Below are 20,292 nucleotides of genomic sequence, written 5' to 3'. Positions count from 1 at the left end.
TATAAGGGGACACAAGCTATGCAGTGCAGAACAGAGTCCAAAATATGCAAGGACGTGAAGCACAGTAAAAAAGGTCCAACAATCCATATGTCCTACATGTCCCACAATTGTATTCTATGGGGACAGGAAATATAGTTCTTATAAATTCCGAGACTAGTATATTAAATCCTGATTTTCTTAAAAAAGCCCAAATTAGATTTCAGCTTATATGGAAAATATAGTTCTAAATTCCTTGATCATGTCAAAATATTCAAAACAATTACAGTTCTGTAGATACTATTTTAATTGCTCTTCACTTTTAAATGTAAAGTTGATTGAATTAGAAAATTTTCTTAAGGAATTTATGGTCTTCTCCTTATTTTACATAATGGTTTCAGTCTCTTCTTGATGCACATGCATCATTCTTGTTGAAGTTAAAGGGAGATACATGTCCACAATTAAAAGCTATGAAAGGTGGTACTAAGATATGTTCAAGAAAAAATGCGCACCTCATTCATCCTTTTTACTTGTGTTGGCTTCTTATGATTGTTTAAATAATGGACTTTTTGTTTAGTTTAAAATCAGATCATATTGACAAGACAAAAAGAATCATGCTAAATATAAAATTAAGTAAACTATGAACAAACACACAGCATGTGCAGATAATCAAGAGTTATAATATGAAAATTCCCATCTACCTGATCTGTAAAAGCAACCTAATAAAAATATCACATACTTTCTCACAGTTTAAATTTTCAACAGGGAGCCTCCTTTTGTGGGGGAGTTTTGCATCTTCACAATTGTACCTATGTTTTCGAATGTGCAATTGAATTGTGGGTGTAAATCTGTGCACTTGCACCTCTAGGCACCTGATCTCTGGTGCAAATCAAGTTCGCTGATCTGGACCTGCAACTTTCTTCTTGTGGATGGGAAAAGCATTCCTGTAAAAGTATCGAGTATTGCATTTTAAGATACTCATTTTACAATTTCCTCTCATAATTTGTTTCTTGGGTTTGATTGTGGGTAAAATACAAGATTAATTGGTTATGAATTCACTGATGTAAAAGCAGCTTAGAAATCACAAAAAATATTTCAAAAAGTTGGAATTTTGTGTCTTAATATTTATTCACATCAGTGCAGAAACTCTTTCCATCAGAGACTTCTGCTGTCTAGGAGAACTTTATTTACTTACAAAATTGAGAGATTGGGGCATCTAGCTGGGGAACATTTCCTCCCTTAGCATTAAGTTTTTGAACTTGGGTTGGTGGCACAGGTTTATGGGACTGGCCGGTGGCCCGGTACATGGCTTGAACCCACAGGATACGGTCCTGTTCATCATCGCTTGCGAAAATCACTGTGTCTCCTTCTTTCACTGCATTGAAAAATGTTCTGCCACCCTCCAAACCTGGCATGAGAAAAAACAAAACATTTTAACATGGTAACAGAGATTCACAGAGCTTAGCAGCAGAACTGATCATCCTGCATAATACAGGGTGTAGAATTTCACCCAGTGATTCCTGCTTTCAGCCCACTGAGCCAAAACATTCCTTTTAAAAAGGAACATCCAATTTTGATGTAAAGACTGTCAGTGATGGAAAATCCACCAACTCCCTAGGTGACACATTGGATAGCTATATCAGTGTGTGTTTATCAGCTGCTCTCAGTTACTCCAGTATAACTTGATTGACTTTAGAGTCAACAAGTTGCATTGGTGTTGTTGGGAGCACATGTGTCAAAGGTTTAAGAAAATTTTCAAACTGTTTGATCTTAACAGTCTAATGGAGCATTAGATTGTTTTTACAGAAGCTAGATGTCAGTTATATGTAACATTTACCAGCCCTTCTCTTGACCCCAGGTGTTTGGGCCTGGTGCTGTAGTCCTTTTTCAAGCAAAAACTCCCGCTAACTGCTGTGCCTTTAATACAACCCCGACTAATTCTCATCTTTGAAACAAGACTTGGGGTGGGGCCAGGGCTTCATGTATTTCTCTTTTCCAGAGGGTGCATGTTTGTTTCTTTCTCGCTCCCTGATTTGGGGTCAGATTCTGACCTCAGTTCAACAGTGTAAACCTGGAGTAACAGAATCAGATACTTAGCAGCTGTCTTCCGGCTACTTACTGAAGCCCATTTAAGAGGGACGAATACATGCATTCTTCTGTCTACAGTAACCTTGATCTGTACAATCCCAGCCCCACTGAAGCCAATGGGAGTTTTACCACTGACATTGCAGTGGCCATGATTTCAGAGTGGAGCAGTCCTTCCTAGTTCTTCACATAGCTGAGCAGGTCATCTTTGGAGAACAGCTGAGCTCCCAACAGCCCAAAGTAGCATATCCCATCTGCTCAGCTTGGAATGCAGTGCCACAACTCATCACAGAGAACCAGATCCCGATGCTGAGTAGCACTGTTCTTGACGAGTGGTCCCATTGAAATCAGTAAGGTGTGGTGCTACTCAGCATGAGAAAAGGGATCAGGAAGTGGACTATTGTGTATATAAGCAGGTACAAGAAAGGCTCTGGAAAGGCCGGATCAGTGAAAATGATACTCTGGTCTTGTAAGTATTTTTTTTATGATGAAAACAGGTACATTGGTTGCAGAGGAGGGGTGTGTGTGTGTGTCAGTCAGTGGAGAATAACTTGAAGGCTTAGGCTGGGATTTTCAAAGGAGACTTGCTCAGTCAGAAACTCAGTTCTTATTGGTTTTACTGGGAGTACTTAACCCATTTAGGTTCCTGTGAAAATGCCAGCCTCTCTGCCATTAAGAAAGACATCTGACAATATTTCATCTTCAGCTGGTTTCCCCAAATCAACTTGTAGAGGCTGTGTGGTTTTCAAGCTTTGAATAGATAACAATCGGGATAAACACAAACATATGTATAAGACAGCCAGTCACGGCTGAGCTGCAAAGACAGAAAAAAAAGGATCTGATTTGCAGCTATATTTTGCAGTTTCATAAATGTGACAAGCTTTATCTCTTAGCAAAAACCTGTCACCTTTCCTCATACCTGGCTGTGGGTCAGTGTAGTCCACTGTGTATCCATCAAGTTGCAGTAGTTCTTGAGGCTCAGACTTTTTCTCCCGGTAACTGCACATAGCAAACGTATATTGACTAACCTGAAGAAAACCACAAAGCTAAGATGGCACCATGCTACCACAACAGGGAGATTCAAAGTGTAAATGCTTACAAATGACGTTCAGTAACTGGAGTTTTGCACAGGTCACATCCTCATTTACTGATCGAGAAGGAGATTTTATTTTCTTATTGATCGTTGCCAGACTATGACTTTAACATGCTTAGCAAAACATTTTCTTACACATTCTTTTACAGCTGACTCCTAATTCTCTGCATTGATACATATGTTTTTTTATTTCCCCAAAAGAGGAAGCTACATGCTTTATAAACTCCATCATTCATCTCAGACAAGTGCCAGAGTGACACCCTGTCACAAACAATGTGAGCTACATTGCTAGGTACCAGTCATATTAGAGTAATCTTAAAATCCCACTGATCTCTGCAGTTGTTGTTATCAGTGCTGTAAATGGCAGCTCTCACTCCTCTGAGTTACCATCTGTATGACACCATACATTCAATGTCAAGTTCTTGATGGAAGCCTTTTCAGCTTCTGGGATCTCCGTCAGCTCTCAAATTGCCTTTAGGAGGCCATCAGGCTGCATCAAGTCCCAGCTTGTACTTCGCATTTTAAAATCTGGAATGTCTGAAAGAAGACTATTAGAAAGCAAAGGATTCTCCGTGCTTTAGGCTAGGAACTTACTGTCAAATGATTTCAAATGACTTTGTTAAGGTTGTGTCAGAGCCTGGATTCCTTACATAATTTTATGAGTTTAGACATTTTGTTGACCTCTGGATGAAACTTTGACTTCATGTGGATCCTTAAAACTCTTATATTAATGTATCGTGTTCGTCATTTTTTGGAAGTGCGGAAACATCTTGAAAGACAGTCTGTGTGCAAGTGTTCGCTCTCCACGGCAGCCAAGCAGCTAAGAGATTTGCCTCCAAACTACAGAGACATTGCTCTAGTATAAATATACATGCAGCATATATTTTTGTGGCATCTATCGCTCATAAAATGCTATTTATTTAAAGCTGAAGACATGAAACCACTTGCAAGCAGATTAGATCACTGCTCAATCACTGCTCGATACACTGCTGCCCTCTACTGGTTTCTGTTAAATACTGTCATGCATTCATAAGAATTTTTCATTATGGCAACTTATTCTCAGGAACAGCTCATAAAAATCTACAGCCCACACATTTGTAGGAATAAGATTAAAAGACAGATACTAGTGACCTGTTAAGTTCATTGCTTACTACCACCAGTAAGAATACTGAGCAACCACCAACAGATATTGTTTTCAGTCGCATACTAGACATAAGCATTTGGCATGAACTTTGATTGAAATTATGTACTCAGTGTTCCTAGAGATTCAATAATTAAAAATACTGTAAAAACAACAATACATTTAAAATTAACCTTAGTGCCTACAAACACAGAATTTAGAGCACTCTTGCATTTATTTTTCAGTCAGTTGTAGTTTACATGTACTTTACATTGCTGCCACCTCCTGGACAAATTGCTGAATTTATTACTGATTATTTACTATTGGCAGATCTCAATTACTTTATGAAAATAATGAGAATTGTATTACTCTGCAAGTAGTTACCTTCTGAAATTAGGGATGTCAAGAAAAATTTAATTTTGGAGTGCTTCAATTTTAATCCACCATCAACCTCTAGTGATACAACTTGTGTTTATTTCCTGCAACAGTTATAGCAACATACAACAACTCTTCTCTAGTACAGAATAACTTCTCTAACCCAGAAAGTGGGTGCTGATTTTCAGACTCTCTTTACTCTACATATATTGCATCTCAGAGTTCGTGGACTCAAAATATTCTTCATTCCCAAAAAGAAACCAGCCAAATTATGTACACACACACGTTTTACACACATATAGTCACATGTTTGTCAGTACTTCTAATTTGACAATATTATACAAATAATACCACTACACTCATTCTACTGATCCAAGGAAACTTTCTTGTTAGAGCTCCAGCTATGGCTTGGAACATTCTACTTCCCAATAATAGAAGTTCACGAAGTATTAAAACATTTATTTGCACTGTTGTTACATATATTATTTTGGTAAGACTAAGGGTTTTTTTTATTATTACCTTTGAACTCCAATAACTTTTCTTTTCTCAGCCTGACATAACCAAAAAAATATTTCCCCATGTTATGGTACTGTAATTGAGATAGAATTTTTAAAAATTGAAGCCCAAATCTTAGTCTTCAGGTTTTCATTCATCTCCTATTTGGTTTTTTGATCTTTAATGTAGCTAATGATTTATATTGGTGATATAAGAAGATTATAGGGTTAATTTACATCAGAGAGAGGTTACATGTCATATGGCAGGAAAAGTAAGATGAGTCAAATGAAAACGGAAGTGTCCAAAAGCCACTGTCCTCTGGACAAGTTTAAAATATGATTTATATAGCACTGTAAGTGAGCAAAGGGCTATGCAATAGACAAAGGGTGCCAAGAAATAAGTCCTCCCTTCAAAATTTACTGTCTAAAGGCATGATTAAGTACAATGCAAAGTAAAAACAAACAGAATGACTGGAAAGCCTCATGAAATAAGTAGTTTTTAAAAGTCGCTTTGAGGGAGCTGATGGATGTTTCCTGGTGTGCAGTAACTGGTGTCCAAGTAAAATGATTGAAAGAGAACAAAGGGAACAAGAGGGGCAATAGCACAGAAAGAGATGAGGTCAGAGACCTAAAGTTTGTCTACACAGCAATTGGAGGTGTGATTGCAGCAGGTACAGACACACCTGAGCTAGCTTTAGTCTAGCTAGAGGGAGCACCAATAGCAGTGAAGTGTCATGGACTTCAGCACAGGTTAGCTGTCCAAGTCCCCAGGATCTTGGGTGGGCTTGTGCAGCCTGCGCTCAAGCCCACAATACTGGGCCTTTGCTGCAATTGGTACTGCATTGACTAGATTAAAGCTAGCTTGGGAGCATGTCTACATGCTATCACCTCTCCAAGTGCAGTGCAGACATACCTTTAAGCAGCACCAGAACTATAAGACATTTTTAAAGGCAGGACAATATTCAGAAGTAGAGAGTCCAGAGGACAGCCTAATGTGGAACTGTGTGATAAAGTTTTACAGTATTGCAAGTAAATGCATTTTCATGAAATCTCACCGAGGTCTGCTCCACACAGAAAATTACGCTGGTTTAGCTAAAGGTGTGATGTTGTACCAAGTAAGCTTAAACCACTTCTGCTTTGTGTGTGGACACTCTTCCATGGGCTTAAACTGAGCTTATATTGGTGTAGTGTGCCCCATTGTATTATTTAACAGATTCACTTCTACCCTGATATAACGTGACCCGATATAACATGAATTCAGATATAACACAGTAAATCAGCGCTCGGGGTGGGCGTGGGGGGCCCTGCATGTGCCCGTGGATCAAAGCAAGTTCGATATAATGCAGATTCACCTATAACGTGGTAAGATTTTTTCGCTCCCGAGGACAGCGTTATATCGGGGTAGAGGTGTATAAGCTACACAGATGTAAGCCATGTTCAAACCAGCATAACAGTGTCTACACGCAAAGTCAAAGACGTTTAAGCTCAATTAGTGCAGTATCCAATCTTAGTTAAACCAGTGCAACTCCTGTGTGTAGATGCAGAGTTGGTTTTCTCTCTTCCGTTAGCACGCCCAGGGTTACTGCAGAAATCCTCTCTGATACCATGGCAAGGAGAATAGGCTTCTAAGAACATAATCATGGAACTCCCATAAAGCTCCCAATGAGGCCAAACTCAGTACGAATACACTAGACACTCTTATTTTGAGGTTCCTGGAAGATGGCATGTCACGGTCTCACTGGTATCAGATGAGACAGTAATATGCTGTCACTGCTATTCACGAAAAGTATGAACTGTGAAGGAGCAGTACAGAATAATCACATTTAAAACAGCTCAGGTAGATGAGATGAAGGATTGCAACACAAAAGGAGCTGTCTATGCACAAGTGCTGGCCCTGAACTATTTACCCCTGGGTTCAGAAACAAGCTGACACCACATCTAGTGATAAAATGTGACTCTTTCTATGCCATGAGGGATGGGATCATCACACTCAGTCTAAGAACGATTCTCTAAAAATGTGCTTACTGGGAGATTTATATTCCAGGTTCATTTCAGAGGGTCAGACTGGGCCGTCTGCAGGAATTGAAATGCGTGATTACTATTTTTAAACCCACGGGAATGTCTGGATGGAGCGTTTTTTCTTTGGGGTGTCTAGGTGGGAGAAGTGAATCCTTGTTTCCTGTTATGTAACCACAGATTTCTTCTCCACTGGACAGTACTGCAGAATTGGATGGAGATTGCACCTTGTATACATCAGCCCCTAACCTCTCTGAGCTTACCAGTGGTCTACTCTGCATGGAGGTTTGTGAGTGGCCTGCCAGGAGGAACAAGTAACACACAAGAGTCATTTGACAGCCCGCAAAGTTAAGGGGTACAAGCGGGGAAAAGAGGGAAAAGAACAGACAGGTAGGGGGATGAAAGGGAGACAGAACATGGAGAGGAATATTCCTTTTAATAAGAAAAAGACAAGAAAGGAAGAAAAACAAAAGGTGAGAGAGAAAAAGGGACAAAGAGAACAAGAAAAGGGAAAGCAGAGAAAACAGGAGAGAAATTACAAGGGTCACTGATTTTAGATTGGCAAATTAGATTTTACTTATTCGTTTCACCATATTTCTTCACCAGGTGTATATTTCTAATAATTAATAAATGGGATGGATGTATATTCATGAGTACTGTTTTCAATTGCTCCTTAACAATCAAATACACCAATTCTGTCTGACACCTCTTCTTCTAGAACTTCGTACATACTTGTTCATTTCTGTACCTCACTTTGAGTACGACACAGCTTATTCAGTTTCATCCTGGTTCCTCACTACTGAAGGGACAATGAGGAATTCCTAAATGGACCATTTCTATATTAACAACAAATATTTTCTTCCAAGAGGAGAGAGACTGTACTAAAATACTTCTGGCTGCAGTACAGTTTTCTACAGTGACAGAAGATTTCAGTTCTCTGGCTCCAGATAGATATATTGACTTCCAAGCTCTTTATTGACATAAATGAACATAACGGGCACTCTATCTTAAACTAAAAAACACTACAGACCAGAACAAAATGTCAGATATCAATAAATTACTCTTTACATTCAATTTCTAAATGTTTAAAGGTAGCATCCTACATACCACACATAACAAGCACATTCACTTTTTCACGGGAGTTGTGAGAATGTGTTCTCAAGGGCAGATTTGAATCCAGGAAGTCTATGCAAGTAGTGCCACTCACACCAATCTACCCAAGTAAGAATTGCGTATTTGGACCCTTACTGTCAGAATTCTACCGTGATGAGCCAGGATGTCTGTTTAAAGTATTCTGTTTTTATGGAATTATTTTTAAGTACTGTTAGTTATCGGGCATTGCCAAATGCTCATTTCATCTGATCTTACCCAGAAACAACTGAGTTTTGCTGAAAGCGGGAGCTGTCACTGTTAGTCTAAATTACAGTGAGTTTAGAGAGTCTGTCACTAGAACTATAGATCCAGGCACAGACACTGCAACTGTTTTTAATCTACAGCAAGTTGATCTGGTTCCAAAATGTTCTACAAACATCATCAGACACAATCAGTTGAAAACTGCTTCAAGCTACATGGCAGACATGTCATCCAGGTACTGCAAAGTGTTACTTCCCACATGCTGCCAGAGAATCAAAATGGGGTTATCGCGAAGATGACATGACAAAAATAGATTCAATCTGAAATCTTAAAGTAATTAATTCTCTTGCCCTTAAGAATCACAATCAATTGTGAATTTTCTATTGTAGCCAACAAAACCAACATGAGTATTAACTCTTGTTCATTTCATTATGTCCCGCAGTGCATTACTGTAGCTATACATGAATTCCAGCTCTCCATGCTCTAAGAATTTTATATTGCCTCTCAAGGACCACAACACCAGCTGGTTGAAATGCGCATGCTGCGTACATTTCGCAGAAGCAGCCAGTTAGGAGACATTTATAAAGTCAGTGATGGGCTCATATATACTAGGATGAATGTGCACTACCTTTTTCAACCAGCCATGGTAAAACTTTGATCTAAAAGCTTTCACTGCTTACCACAGCCACTGGCATTAGGACTGACTTTACCAAGCAGTTTCCTCACTTGCAAGGTTGTTTCCATCCAACCTTAGGGCCATATTCTGCCATCACTTTCACGCTGCATATCTTGGAATTTAAAATGAGGCAAGTAACGAGTCTCTGCCATGTAATTTACATCTAATCAGTATTCTGCTCTTCTGCTGCTCATCTCAAAGGGTGGCACATGCTATAAGGGGGGCGGGCGACACACTTAAGAGAAAATTGTATCTATCGGATTCAGTCCTGTCCTCTAATACACGGAGGTGTGTTAGTAGAGCAAGTACAGGAGACTGTTTTGTGAGACACATAGTGACACACACCTGCATACTGAAGGGGAGTGTACATTAGAGAGCACAATACACAAAACATAGAAATTGAGCAAAGGAACCATTTCTCCTGTACATACCAGCTACGCATTTATCTATCCATCCATCTAGGTACTTTCATAGCCTTCATCACTGTAATATCTGAGCACTTATACACAGAAAGCCCCAGTAAAAAATGAAAATGATTGTTTTAGCCAAACTATAAATGAATTATTACTCTCCTCTCACATTTTTAAAAGTGAGTAAAATCATAACTGCACTTTCACACTGAAGACAACTAAAAGTGGACTTGCCTCCTGGAAAGCACCTCCTTCTGGCTTCTCGTGCAATATCTCATTACTCGAATGGAAGCCACTTTTTATCCCATATAAAACATACCAGATGTGCATCAAGCACTCTAATAAACACAATCTATGAAACACCAGACCACCTACTGAACAAAGGGTTAATACATGGCAGCAATCTCAGTCCTGTGAATTTCTCCTGTGATGACATGCCTATGATTTGCTCTCCCCTCCAAATGGAGAGGGAAATAACTGCTCTCAGACCTGACAGCAAAAATTACTTATGGTGGGGCTGATGCTGTACTGGTAGCATATGCTGGATTTGAATGGAGGGGAGAGGAGGAGCAAAGTTGGGGGGAGGAAAGGGAGAGGACAGAAGAAGAGAAGGCAACCATGTTTATTGATTCGTTCAGATTTATATAAAATTCAAAAATGCCACAACTGGGCATTGTAGTTGTAGCCATACAGGCATCTCCTTGCACCCATGCCGTTCCAACAGCAGAACCACTCCCTAAAAGATCCCCTTTCCTTCTCTTGGAGTCCTTTAGAAACATTAAAATTACAACCCACAGATATAAACTCAGATATAAAGTCTAATCCTCCCCACATGGCTAAATATAACCAGGCAGAAGGGAAGACTGTACACCTCTCCCTCTCCCCCAACACTGTATATGGTACATAAGATCCATCCTATCTAGATGTTGTATCAAAAGACACAGGTATGTTTCAAATTCCATCTCTGGGTTCTGGAGACTCTGCAGAACCCCACAACAGGTGTCTAGCCTCATAAGTCACCGCTCCCCATCTTTCATTCTCTATATAATTAACCATTATCAGGCTCAGTACATTTAACAGAATCCAGTGAATTACAGGCACCAGTGCCTTTGCTTCCAACCAGTGTTAATACCAGCAGCCATCCTCAGCATCCCAGGAAAAGCAAATGACAAACATACGGAGATCAAAATATTTTTATTCAAACTTTACTGCCTGCCAACAAGTTCAATAGGCCTGAGCTGCATCTAAGGGACAGGACAGAGTGCATTTGTTATTTATATTTCACATACAGCAGAACATTTCACATTAACAAAGTGACATAACAGAGCAGTTGTTACGGCAGCTGGAATTTCTGAGGCGGACTATAGAAGTGCAATTTTCTCAGCGGCTAAATCCTGCTTGTCTTACTCAAGCGAACTGTCCCGCTAGGCCAAATTATGATCTTACTCATGACATTTGAAGAATAAAGACATAGTATTATTAGAAAACGTGGCCTGGCTTCATGTGTTTTAACACCATGCTCTCACATATGGGATGCCCTCATACGTGATCGGTCGTGAGATTCATGCTAAGGAAGGCACAAAACCCAAACTCATACAAATAATCATAATGATGTGGAAAGGATCAGAATAAGGACTCCATGTGAGACAAATGGGATTTGGGTTTCTCATTAGATGGAGAGATTAGGGTCCAACCCTGCAAATGCTTATGCACAATTATCCTTCATTTATTTATTTCTAGTTATGCCCAGACCTTGCTTTCCAAGCAGTGCCAAAGGCACCTCCCCAGAGGACCTTGCAATGAAGGAGAGAGAGTGCCTGGATTAAGAGCTACTACTCTGAGTAAGGATTCTGGTTTGGAGAATTCCAGTGCAAAAGAAAAGAAGAGACAAAGTCTGAACTGACGACTATAATTCAATGCTAAAGGATAATCCAATTGTTTCATTGCCAACTATATTGCCATATGGTTGTTAATTCAGACACAGAATATAATAAAGAAAATAGCACCCTAAAATATTTACCATCAGATTATCTATGAATGTGTTTCTGTGTCTTCTGCACATAAAGAGTCATTAATAATGCTTTGTTCTCTCCCCAGATGCCTTGACATAGTAGTTTCTTTTATCAGTAATTAAGTCTGAAACAGTTTAAGGTTTAGTTTCCGAGAGCCTAGGCCAGTGGCAAGTCGAGTGCTTCCTGCAAGATACCAAGGGCTCCCAATTACCATCAAAACCAATGGGGCTTTGTCTACAGTGACAATGCTAAGCAATCCTCTCACTGCTGGTTTAACAGTGGTGCAGTTCTTCCACTGGCTGTGGTGTAAACTGGCATTTTTAACAATGTGCCATAGAATCAGATCAATGTAGGGCTGGACGGGATCTCGAGAAGTCATCAAGTCCAGCCCTTTGGCTGAGGCAGAATCAGGTGTTTGGCCAACTTGTTCTTAAAAACCTCCGGTGACAGGGATTCCACAGAAGCCTATTCCAGAACTTAGAATTAGGAAGTGTTTCCTAAATCTCCCTTGTTGTACATTAAGCCCATTACTTCTTGTCCTACTTTCAGTGGACATGGAGAACAACTGATCACTGTCCTCTTCATAAAACCCTTAACATATCTGAAGACTGTTATTGGGTTCCCCCTTCTTTTCTCAAGACTAAACATGTCCGGTTTTTTAACCTCCCCTCATAGGTCAGGTTTTCTAAACCTTTCATCATTTTTGTTTCTCTTCTCTGGACTCTCTCCAATATGTCCACATTGTTCCTAAAGTGTGGGCCCAGAACTGGACACTGTACTCCAACTAAGGCCTCACCAGTGCCGAGTAGAGCAGGACTTTTAGAACACATGTTTTACATATAACACTCCTGTAAACAGACTCCAGAATTACATTGTCCTTCTTAGCAACTGCGTCACATTGTTCACTCATTTAATTTTTGATCCACTACAACCCCCAGATCCTTTTCAGCAATAATACCACCTAGCCAGTTATTCACCATTTTGTAGTTGTGCATTTGATTTTTCCTTTGTAAGTGAAGTACTTTGCCTTTTTATCGTTACTGAATTTCATCTTGTTGAGTTCAGAACATTTCTCCAATGTGTTAAGGTCATTTTGAATTCTACTCTTTTCTACCAGAATGCTTGCAACCCCTCCCAGCTTGCTCTGCAAATTTTATGAGCATACTCTTCACTCCTTATCCAAGTTACTAATGAAAATATTGAATAGCACCAAAGCAGAATGACCTCTTTATAAATTAAGATTTATACACATAAAGAGTGAGCTATATGACATAGAAGTTGTAATCCACTTTCCTCTCTTTAATGAGTGTTGCCAAGCTGCAAAGGCAATGGAATTCAGACTGAAATTTGAAACTTTGTGCAAAATGAGAATCAAATCCAACAGTTTCACACATGGAGTGCAATCCTAACCCTACTGAAAGTTTGCCATCAACTTCAATGGGAGCAAGATTACACCCATTAACTTGATTACTCCTGATCTACACTGGTGTAAATGAAATCAGAATCAGGCCTTACATTGTCTCTCTCTCTTTCTCTCTGGCCTGGATTCTCTGGTCTTGACAAGCTGTTCTCAGCACAGGACCATTGCCCAGGATGGCTTTTTTCTGTCCTAGTTTACTTCAGGGCTGTCCTTACACCTGATGACAGCTCCAAAGGCAACACATGGGGATGGCTACACTTCATCTTATTAGACATGTCCACTCCACTGGGGGAATCATCAGTGGTGCTGGATCTGCTAGGTTTCCAGCTGCTCAGTGGTGCTGGATCTGCTAGGTTTCCAGCTGCTCTGTCTAGCCAGAGTGGATAGAGTCCCGAAGCTGTGACTGACAGACCATGGCTGGTTTATACAACATTTCCAGATAGTCAGTGGAACTGCTTCTCTGACACTGGTGAAGGATCAAACACTCCAAGAAGACACCCTTCCTACCCAGCTGTTGCCCGGACCAAGACTTTTCTAGAGTTTACAGGGTACTGTCTGGACCAACTCACTTAATAAAAAACCCAAATAAGTCCCTGCAGGGTGGCGCCTGCTTTCCGCCTGGTTTGTTTTTGGTTTTTTGGTTTCTTTGAAGGAAACTCAACCATGACTGAACTTACAGATGACACTAAAAGTGGAGGGATAAAGAAAAAAAAAGTATAGGAAGAAAGAAAGACACTGCACAGCGACCAGTAAGGGCTGAATGAGAGGGTGTTCAGCACTGATAACTGGGATGGCTTAAATGCAGGGAGAGGAGATAAACACTTGGGTGAAATATGGGCCCCATGGTTGACAACGGCAAAGTTTCTGTTGACTTCAGAGGAGCCAGAATTTCATCCCACAGGGACCATATGGAGAATCTGCACCCAACAGCACAAATCACAGTAGAATGAATTTATTTCCTCTTATCTCAGTGTTTTATCCTGCCCTAATATTACTTCCTCATGTTACCAAACACCATGGTAGTTGCAGCTATGCTATGGAATTGGATTTGGAGGTTGCAAGGTGACGTGTCCTCAACAGGCTATTTTCCTTCAGAACCTTTGCTCTATGAGAAAGTTGAGAACCCCACGGCTGCCCAAATGATACTTTAGAAAATGTTTTATAAAAAATTCAGATTATTATGAGAACAGATTTAACAATACCATCAATTACTGTTAAAATTCAAATTACTATGAAAACAAACTTAAAGCCACTGATTAGTCTTAAATTTAACACTAATTTTTAGCTGAAATGTTACCTGGACCAGCACAAAGAACCGTTTCTTCCATCTCTTCCAAACGTTTTTACCAATGGCCCATAAGTATCTAGGAAAAAATACAGAATAGCTGAATTCAGTATACACATACTGCTTATTCTCTTATTGCTTTTTAATGTCATTGCTCCACAGCTCGACAAGGAAGTCAACACAAAACCAGGAGAATTACAAGGGTCCCAAACTATGCACAGTTAGCAAAGAACATGTTTGTGATTTCTACTGTCAAAATAAGCTGTAAAGATAACAACATAAAAAGATATTATAGATTCATTATTAATGTCAGAGAACATTTACACAATCTCCAATGCGCTATAAACCTCTTAGATGGTAAAATGTAAGCAGAAAAATGTGTGTTATGTACAGTAATTGCCTTTATTTCATTATTTGCTAACTCTCAAATATGAAGGGGATGATTCTCCTCTTGCTTACTCTGGTGTAAATCAGGAGTAAAACATGATAAAGGGCTTGATCCAAAATTTGTAGGAAACAATGGAAGTCCTTCCCTAGACTTCAATGAGTGTTGGACTGGGCCTTAAGTGACAGCAGAATCAGGCCCAATGTGATCAGATTTCAGAAGAATATTGATGACATAGTAGGATCCAAAACTAACACAGGCAGGCAATTCCAGAAACCAACCTTCAGAGATTCAAGCTATCAGCTCTTTGGGGGATGATTGATTCCGAGAATTTCATATTACTGCCTATTTTTATGGCCACATTTTAAAAAAGCAAAATGTATTTATTCAGCATTACTTTCTCCCCTTTTTTTCTCTTTAAAAGGAAAAAATAAATAGTAAGGCTGAGCATAAGGAGCATAAGTCATCTGATCTGCTATAAGAGCCGTATAACTCAGAGAAGTGGGCCATGTGAATTAGGAAAGGACATTTGTGGAGCTATTGACTATAGGCGTCCTTTAACTTTACAGAAAAGCTACCGTACAGTCAAGTGGGAAGAGATGATATTTGTAGTGGAAAATCTTGGAAACATTTAGCATTACTTTCTAGCCTTCACAAATCCATGCTGTTGAGGGAAGCTGTCAAACATAAGTGCTCTCAAATCATGAAAAACTGGGACTGCAGAATTCAGACTGAGTCAACTAAATAACCTGCTTGATAAACTTAAGGCAAATTTCTAGGCATCTACCTGGTTACCTCTCTAATAAGGAAGTGAATTCATCATCCCTATAAAGGAAGAATTAGGGCTTTTAAAACTAATTTTGTGTGTAACCTCTGTGATAAAGCACCTGCTGTAGCTGGCACTGCAATCCATAATAAAGACACTGGCAAAAATAATAGTAGTAGTAGTAATAATAATAAACACAAAGACGTTATCCAGTGCGGTTAACTGGTTTTATTCAATGGGACTGTGGTGTACTGTATCAACATGTTTCTCTCAAGATATCTGATACCTTTGCCTTTTTTCTGTACCAATAAATACAAAGATAGTAATCTCTGTTATGCTGGTAGTCCTGTTTGTCAAAAGCAATCCCAGATGAATACGTATTCTTTGCGAATATATAGGCTTTCATAGTGGTACACACACAATTCCACATTATGTGCTAACCTGGGTAGTGGGGTCTTGGTTTATGTTACAAAAACATAAAAGCCAAATTCTGCTGCCATTTGAGCCAATGAGAAGTTTGTCATTGTCTCAAGTGGTGAACGGGGGTTTGACATTGACTCTTACATAAAATGTGCAGTTTCAGACTCTAGGGAGCACCAGCCAATTAACAGCCAGTTAACAGAATGAGGCATCAAAAGACATTCTAAGAATATAATCAAAAGTCCTGTGAGTTACTTTTGCTTCATTTATAGATGCTGATCTAAGTGGTACTGTAGTTAATCGGCGTTTTTCCATTAACTTTAATGGGAGGTTTCTCATGTCCTTATATGGGTCAATACAGGCCATTAGGTGCAAAGGTAGAATGGTTTCTGCCCATTCCTCCCACAGGTACCCCTGTTTCATTAGGCATCCTAAAAGAAATGTTATGATTTAGTATTAGCAAACTTGTGATCTCAACATAAATAGGCAAACAAGTAAAATAAACCTTCTAAAATCCTGGATCCATTTAAGTCAAAGGGAGCTTTGCCATTGGCTTCAGTGGATCCAGAATTTCACACCTGGTAATGTATAAAGATGTAGGTTCTACACTAAGATTGAGAATCACTCTAGGTCCTCCTGCACAGAGCTTTCCTGTTTCAGCTAATTTAAAAAAACAACTTAAAATCACAACCTATAACTGATTTCTCATAATTAAATGCTGTTTTGTCAACAAGTGTCAGCAGTGAAACATCGCAAGACTTCAGTGCTGACAAGGACTGCAACATGCTGTTTTTAGTTGTTCTGTATTTGAACAGTCAAATCATTGATTGACAGCCTAAATGCATTGCACAACAAAGTGGCATGCCAGAATGAGAGGGCTGAATAGAAGCGTATTCTAATAAACACTTTGGCCAGATTCTGCTCTCAGTTACGCCATTATAAATCCACAGTAATTCCAGTGAGATCAATCAGACATATACCAATAGAACTGCACAGAATTTGCTCTCCACACTGTACAATATTTAGCTAACACCTTTAACACAGATTCTCTGCAATGAAGCTGCAGGGATTGATTCACATGCCCAATGAAGTCAGTGGAAAGTTTCTGATTCATTTCAATGGATTCCAGATCAGGCTCCAGTGGTAGATATTGCAATGAACCAATGTTTTAAAGTAAATAATTTTAACCAACACTTTGTAAATCAAACGTTTGACCAAAAAAGGATGACCAAAGCCAGAGCTATTCAGTCCAGTTGCCATCAAAAGCTGCAAGGGAAACAAATATGACTGATGAAGGAATATCCTCTACGAATGATTTCTGGAACCCTGTGATGGCCATCTATGCTCCAGATGTGACTAGGGATCCTGACCTCACTACTGGACAGACAAACAAGGCGGAGGAAGACAAAAGAAAGAGGATGAGTGCTTTGATCCCTCTATCAATTATGATGCAAAACTTTATAAAAATAAATAATTTTTATAGCTATAGAAATATGCATCTGGAGAATAAGTTAAACAAAACAATGTTTTTCCTGGATGGCTTATGTGGTAGCTATTTATTACACACTCTTCCTTGAAGAGAAATCAGAGAGGAAAGCCTTGCCAATGGCATTGGTTATATCCTCCTAGATTTATAATCCAGTAGTATGGGGAATGTGCTTATCTACCTATCTGAGAAAGTAAAGGATGAGGAATTATTCTTCTTTGGTTAAATGAGTTTGTTGAATTGGCCAGCTCAGGATTGGCTGAAGTGCATACGGTTTATGGAATCATGACAGGAAGAGCTCATTTTCTGCCCTCAGAAACAAACATACAACTCCCATTGTTTCAATGTGAGTGAAGATCTGGGCCCAAAAGACAGAAGAAGCCAGTTGGGTCATCTAGCCCATTTCCCTGCCAACAAAGAACATTTTCCCTACTGTATTTTTCTAGTGTTTGCTGTGTATACTGTAGTTTTCAAAGTCTCAGTCAATGGGGGATTCCATCATTCCCTCATGAGACTATTCCATGGCCTAGGATATCTCTGGTGGGAGTTTCTCTCTGATATTCAGGTATAACCTTTAATGTCTTTAAATTCCATCCCATTACTCCTACTTATACCCTCATGTTTTACTCTATGTGAATTCTATTTAATTCTACAATTGTAAAGGATTGTACATCCCAATATAGTAAAGATGCTAACAGTTCATCTTCATCCTTGGTGTACACCTCAAGCAGAACGCCCATTGTTTGTTGGTTCTGAGAAGTCAACGTTGGAAGAAACAGAATAAATTGGGAAATTATATTGATGTTGAAATAAAAGACCAGTGCTAACGGAGAAAATAAAATCCTTAGTCATTTCCTCAGGATTATTGTTTAAGGATTTAAATTGTTAGGTGGATGCACATGAGCGTATTAAAAGGATTATGCTAAAATATGTAAAGTGCACTGCAAATGAGTGAACCAGCTCCATTTCTATATTTATACCTCTTTCATCCTTCTGTGAACTTGAGGATAAAACAGTCTCTCTCCACTCCTGTCATGCTCAAGTTATAACATCCAATCAAACCCAACTGATTCAGAACAAAACAAAGCACTTACCCAGAATGCTTCATGTTTTGAGGTTTATCCATTCGGACTGCAAGTTTGATCTTTAGATCTTGATCTGGGCAGTTTTTGGAAACAGTCATTTTGTGCCACTCTGATTGTTTTGGGCTATTCGGAGTAGGGTGAAGAACCACCTGCACATAACAAACATAGCAATGGTGAAGTAGAGAAATGACCCATTACATTGGTTTTTAACAGGGAATTAAAATACACTTCTACTGACTTAATTAGGGGCAGGATTTCATTCATCATATTTTAAGTTAAATTTTATTATTTTGGGATTAGTTTGTAAGTCCTTGGCTGCTTTGGCTACTGCATAATTATTCTCAGTGTCCTGAAACATCTACTAGAGATCAGTGTTTTGGTTTAGTGCATTTGTTATTAGATTGGAGAAGCTAACAGCTGGTGGTCATGAGCAACCTTGTTAAATAACTAATTAATTGGTGATCTAGGTTAACTTGTTTAAATGTATGACATTATTAACTATTATTAGTAAGTATTTATTAAAATAGTTTAAGGAGTAAAACATACACAATAGAAGAGAAAAGAATAAAGATTATTACTGGCAAAATTCCTTTATTAGCAGTAATAATATTACTAGGAACTTCTGTCAAAACTCAGAGACCCATCGAGCTAGGAACTATACAGAAATGTAACAAAAAGAGCAGCTCGTGCCCTAGAGAGATCACAACCTAAATGATAAATAGGACACAATTAAATGACTAAACTGACATATGGGTGGATGAGGTTAAAAAAATGAACAGAGCTGAGACAATTTGGATGTATTATAATTTTGAATAGAATAATGTACCTGATCAAAGTCAGCTAGAAGGAGAATAATTGGTTGGTTTTTATTTGGTTTTGGACGATTTTATTTGAACTAATTTTTGGATGACTCTGATCCATGAGCAACTGATTCAATGGAGAGAGGTGTTTCAGTCAATTATCGATTTTAGATCATATGCCACAGATTCAAGTAATTTAAAAAGGAGAGTGCAATAATTTAAATTTAAACCTTGAATGATTTATAATTACAGAGAGAAATGTTCAGCAGATGTGTGTCCTGTACTCATTGTTATGTTTATAAGACCTAGAACAAAATTACATTAATTGAAGGAATACAAACACTTTCCAAATGGGGACTTTTGGATCATTAAATTATAGCTTCTGTCGGCACTTTGGTTTGTCTCTGTTACATATATATGCCCTGACAACAATCCTTCTTCCTTGAAGTTCTCAGATAGCTAGTTGGCTACCACTCCCATTCTTTTCTGCACTAGGCTCCTGTCAGAGTCTGAGTCTGGCTCCTTTCAGAATGCCGCTGAGGTCAAATTACTGCAGGTGCACCAGTCAGGGAGGATGCAGCCCAATTCTATGACACAACATTACTGAAGAAGAAACAAGTTGGAACATCAACATGAAAGTGAGGGATCCCTACTACAAAGGGAAGCGGCGATCACTTTCCCACCACAGGAAATCCCCCTGAATTCAATTAAACAAGCCGGTGACCCCAACTGGGACCCCAAAGGTTCCATGCACAGTCCTGAAAGTAAATCAGCCTTCGGCTCGTTAGGCCTGAATGAGGGTCCACTTAGATTCTATTCCTGTGGAGAGAGTTGGAGGTGTCATGGAGCAGACCTCAGACAACCTCTGCTGGCGGCGTTCACCAATACCCAGCAAACCATAGCAGAGCTATATTTGGCTATATTTACGGACATCACGTACAAACAGCTATTTACATCATTTTATCTCCTAACTAAGCTGCCTCCCTCCCAAAATACCAAAGGGACTTCTCTGCAACACACAAAACAAAGTAACAA

The 20,292-nt window shown here is 39.2% G+C and overlaps 1 protein-coding gene across 17 annotated transcripts in view; it reads right to left on the bottom strand.

The window, feature by feature from the left end:
- Nucleotides 1-20,292, bottom strand: part of CADPS (calcium dependent secretion activator) — a 372,967-nt gene that overhangs the window by 129,078 nt on the left and 223,597 nt on the right. For all 17 annotated transcript variants that reach the window (XM_030571245.1, XM_030571256.1, XM_030571246.1 and 14 more), the window contains exons 8-11: nt 18,467-18,606; nt 14,328-14,394; nt 2,981-3,089; nt 1,172-1,384 (exon numbers count right to left, since the gene is read on the bottom strand). In XM_030571245.1, the coding sequence (XP_030427105.1) occupies nt 1,172-1,384; nt 2,981-3,089; nt 14,328-14,394; nt 18,467-18,606 (529 nt within the window). The remainder of the gene's footprint in view (nt 1-1,171; nt 1,385-2,980; nt 3,090-14,327; nt 14,395-18,466; nt 18,607-20,292) is intronic.

The sequence above is a fragment of the Gopherus evgoodei genome, chromosome 7 (assembly GCF_007399415.2).
Source record: "Gopherus evgoodei ecotype Sinaloan lineage chromosome 7, rGopEvg1_v1.p, whole genome shotgun sequence".
In the NCBI taxonomy this organism is placed as follows: domain Eukaryota; kingdom Metazoa; phylum Chordata; order Testudines; family Testudinidae; genus Gopherus; species Gopherus evgoodei.
The sequence above is the reverse complement of the archived record's forward strand: the minus strand, read 5'-3'. Positions and strand labels throughout refer to the sequence as shown.